Source organism: Dermacentor silvarum, chromosome 7, assembly GCF_013339745.2.
Source record: "Dermacentor silvarum isolate Dsil-2018 chromosome 7, BIME_Dsil_1.4, whole genome shotgun sequence".
NCBI classification, from domain to species: domain Eukaryota; kingdom Metazoa; phylum Arthropoda; class Arachnida; order Ixodida; family Ixodidae; genus Dermacentor; species Dermacentor silvarum.
In genome coordinates this window covers 79,349,800-79,353,712 of record NC_051160.1, presented here as the reverse complement: position 1 = coordinate 79,353,712, position 3,913 = coordinate 79,349,800, and the positions used below count along the sequence as shown (strand labels likewise).

The 3,913-nt window shown below is 49.1% G+C and overlaps 1 protein-coding gene across 1 annotated transcript; it reads right to left on the bottom strand.

Moving 5' to 3' along the window:
* Positions 1–1,030: 1,030 nt before the first annotated feature.
* On the bottom strand, positions 1,031–3,052 carry LOC125946519 (uncharacterized). The gene has a single exon (XM_049670025.1). The coding sequence runs from the start codon at positions 2,988–2,990 to the stop codon at positions 1,755–1,757; it is 1,236 nt and encodes a 411-aa protein (XP_049525982.1). The 5' UTR covers positions 2,991–3,052; the 3' UTR covers positions 1,031–1,754.
* Between the last annotated feature and the right edge of the window lie 861 nt (positions 3,053–3,913).

Below are 3,913 nucleotides of genomic sequence, written 5' to 3'. Positions count from 1 at the left end.
TATTTCTTTTATTACGCTTTGCAACCTTCTAGCCACTATTTTCATAAAAATTTTGTAATCAACATTTGTCAGACTGATAGGACGATAGGCTGATACCTGCCGAAGTTTGATAGAATCGTTCGTTTTCGGAATAAAAATGGTATGGGAAGTGAGAAATGAAGGAGGCAGAGATTTAAACTCAAAGGCCTCATTGAATAAGCGCCCCAATATCGGAGATATTTCTCGCGTGAAGGTCTTATACAAAGCCGCACTTAGCCCGTCAGGACCAGGGGACTTCCCGGGATTTAGGTCTTCGATTGCTTTCTCTACCTCTCCTACCGAGATTGAAAGTTGCAATCTATCCTTTGTTTCGTCATCTAATTGTGGCATGAACGCCAAAAATTCACTTTTGAAGTGGTCGATATCTACCGTACCTAAAGAAAACAGAGCACTGTAATACTCGTAAAAGGCTTTCTCAATCTCGTCTTTAGCACTTGTCAAGGCACCATTGTATGTTATTTCTGCAATTATATTACGTTGCGCGTAACTTTTTTCCGTCCCTAGTGCGCGCTTTGTAGGCCTTTCGGCCATTACCGTTTTCTCTGCTCTCGCTCTTATAATTGCACCCCGAAATCTTTCCATGTCTAACAACTCCAATTTTTCTTTCACCGCACGGATATCTCCCTTAAAGGTTCCAGGCGTTAGACACTCTTCTTTGACAAGAGTTTGCAGGTTTGAACGTAACAGTCTCTCGTGAATACGTTCTTCATGTTTAAGTATGCTGCTTCTTTCTACAGCTTTCATTTTAATTTTTTGCTTAAATATTTCCCATTTCGGCCCAGCTTCTGAATTACTGTCACGGTACAGTTCTTGTATGCCCTCATGTACTAGAGTTTTGAAAACATCGTCATCAAGTAGTTTATTATTAATTTTCCATGAATCCCAGTTAAATTTTCCCTTTCTTTCTTTTTTGCTGCAAATACTAAACATCACGAGGCAATGGTCAGTGAAGGAGAGGGGTGTTACGCAATAATCCTTACACAGAGGCACAATATCCAGCGACACATATGCACGATCTAAGCGTGCGTGACTAGAACCTTGAAAATGCGTGAATTGGACATTATACCCACTGGTAATACATTCTCCCACATCTTCCAGAGCGAAATCGTTGATGATATCCATTAACTTTATCGTGCTAGTCTCACGGTGCGGCGTAGTACTCGTTTTGTCTCGTGCTGAGCATACACAATTAAAATCGCCGAGAAGGATCAGTATACGATCAGTGTTACAATACTCACTAATGCGGCCGAAATAATCTAGACGCTGTGCAACGTCAGTTGGAGCATACAAACAAAACACGCGCCATTCATTGCCGGCAAAAACAAAGTCACAAACTACAAAGCGGCCCGATGGACAGCTTATAACAGACTGTATAACAATACCTAAGCAACTACGCACCAATAATAGACACCCTCCTGACGTCCCAACCGCATGACTGACGCACACACTATAATGCGCCGAGAACGGGCGTAACATGCCGTCGGTCTGGTCCTCGCCTTGAACTTTAGTTTCCTGCACTGCGATTATGTCCAATTCTTGTTCTATCGCAATACGATACAACTGATTTTGCCTTCTTTTAGTCGCTAATCCTCGTACATTAATTGTTCCTACGCGCAGGGACCTTTCCAACGACACAATTTTCCTGCCGGACGAGACCGCCGGCAAGACGCCCTCATTTCCCATCTCGACGCTTTGTGCAGTCGCCATAGTGGCGTCTAAGAGTTCACCTCCTTGCCGCCCCTTGTCAGGGACGACGCGCGCGTCCGAACGGCGCTGCGAGGTTTCTTCGTCACCCCATTCGCTTCCAGCGAAGCTTCGACCTGTCTCAGACGCTGCTCCTGCGACACCGCACTCACGTCGTCATGGCGACGCTTTGCCGGGGTTGTCTCCGCGTCCATATTTCCCAGAGCACTTTCGTCGACCGCTGGCTTTATGCTTGCTGCCTGCTGCGTTTGAGAGACGCTGGTCGCGTCCGAGGACTCTCCCGTGGGGCCCTCATCCTGGAGCACCGGACCAACGCCAACCGCGTTCGTTGTAGCAGTCTCTTGGTGCTCACCGACGCTGGACACCGTCATGGCCGGCGTCTGCAGCCCCGAGACGCGGACTTCCTTGTCAGCTCCCTGATCGGTTCCGCTCTTGTCGGCTGTCGCAGGTGCCGCAGCTTGCTCTGCCTCTTCCTCGTCCATGACAAGCTCGCTTTGGTCTACAACCGTAGATCTGCCCACGGCTTTGGCGTAGCTGCGAGTACATGCCTCCTGTCCATGGCCAAACGCATGACATTCGGCGCACTTCGGTACCCTGCAATCACGCCGTATATGACCCGTGTGCTTGCAACGAAGGCAAAGAGGGGCTCGTCCTGGCGCCACAATGAGCACTGTACCGCTGCCCAGGCGCATCTGGTGCGGTATGTTGTCCAGTGCGATACCCTCTTTCAAAAACAATCGCACAAACTTTGTCAGAGAGTCAGCACATTCGAAGCCCTCCGCTTTCCACCTGTCATTGGTCACCTCCTTCACTTCGCCGTATTCACTGAATGCCCTCCGAATGTTATCGCTCGTGACATCCAAAGCCACCCAATGCAACTTCAGACGCACCTCTTGCCTGTTGGGGTCGATGACGATGCAAAGACGATCCTTGACGACCAACCTTCCTGCTTCTATAAGCTTCTTTTTCGCTTCATCCGTCCGCAGGTTAACGAGCCAGACGTGGGACATCTGGTAGGCACCTATTACAGCAACGTCCTTGATGACGCCGGCGTCTTGTAAGGGCTTTCGAAAGTCTTCGATGCGATATGGACGACCTGAGATGTCGCAGTGCAGCATGACTGCACGCTTCATAGCTTCACCTGATGAAACGTTGGGCAAAATAATCCTGTAGTCCTTGGGCACGGAAAACGACGGGCTACCACGGCCGTTGACGACCGCTGTCGCAGCTCGCTCGGAGCCAACCATCCTGCGTCCGCACGCGTCAGTGACCGGGAGCAGAATGACTACGCCACGAAGCGCACATCGACACCCGCACCACGATGGCAATAAATACCCAACATTAACGAAAGGCCGCGTTTCTAGCGCGTTTCTAACGCGTTTGTGCTAGCGCGTTACGGCCCGTGTAAGAAGCTGGTGTAAGACGCTGTGGCCTCTCCGCCTTACCTTCAACGCGTTTCGAACGCGCTGCCCAAAGCGGTGGCAAGTCAAGTTCAAGTCGAGGAGCGTTTATGAATACGGGGGGTATACTCTCTCAGCAGTCATGTGATGGCGTCGGCAAACGCGGTGCACGTTCCGGCATGTGTAAATGGCTGCGTAAGACGCTGTGGCCGCTCCCCCTTACTAGAGAGTACTGCACGTTTCTAACGCGTTTGTGCTATCGTCCCCTTAAGCGGGAGATCCGATGATTCCCTCCGGAGCTTCGCCCACTCATCATCATTCACCCCGTGGATATGCTGTGATTTTTTAGCGGAAGCCACCGGTATCGAGAAGACCATGGAAATGCCCACTCGGTAATACAACCGCCAAGGTATTTGGCCGAAAAGCGAAATACAAGCACTAGGCTTCAACGAACTCCGAGAGACTATCACACCCGCTGTACGTAAAGATCTGCACAGGATGTTCCCTTCGACACAACCTCAACTAGCCTCGATTGCCATGATGCGAAAGGAGATCCAGCAGTTAGGTGGAGTCGCTGAGAATTATTAATGATCCTCAGTGGAAAAAAAAATTTTCTCCGAAACTTACTTAATGACTTAATGAACGAAGCAGCAAGAATGACATCAATAAAATGATATTTCGGAAAATACGCTTTTCGTCAATCTATCTGCCATGTATTACTCATTTTAAATCAAGCGGTACAAGTTTCTTGAGCATAAATATTTCTGCTG

Excerpts from the sequence above, each read along its gene's own strand:
- LOC125946519 (XM_049670025.1), bottom strand. The coding sequence starts at position 2,990 with ATGGTTGGCTCCGAGCGAGCTGCGACAGCGGTCGTCAACGGCCGTGGT.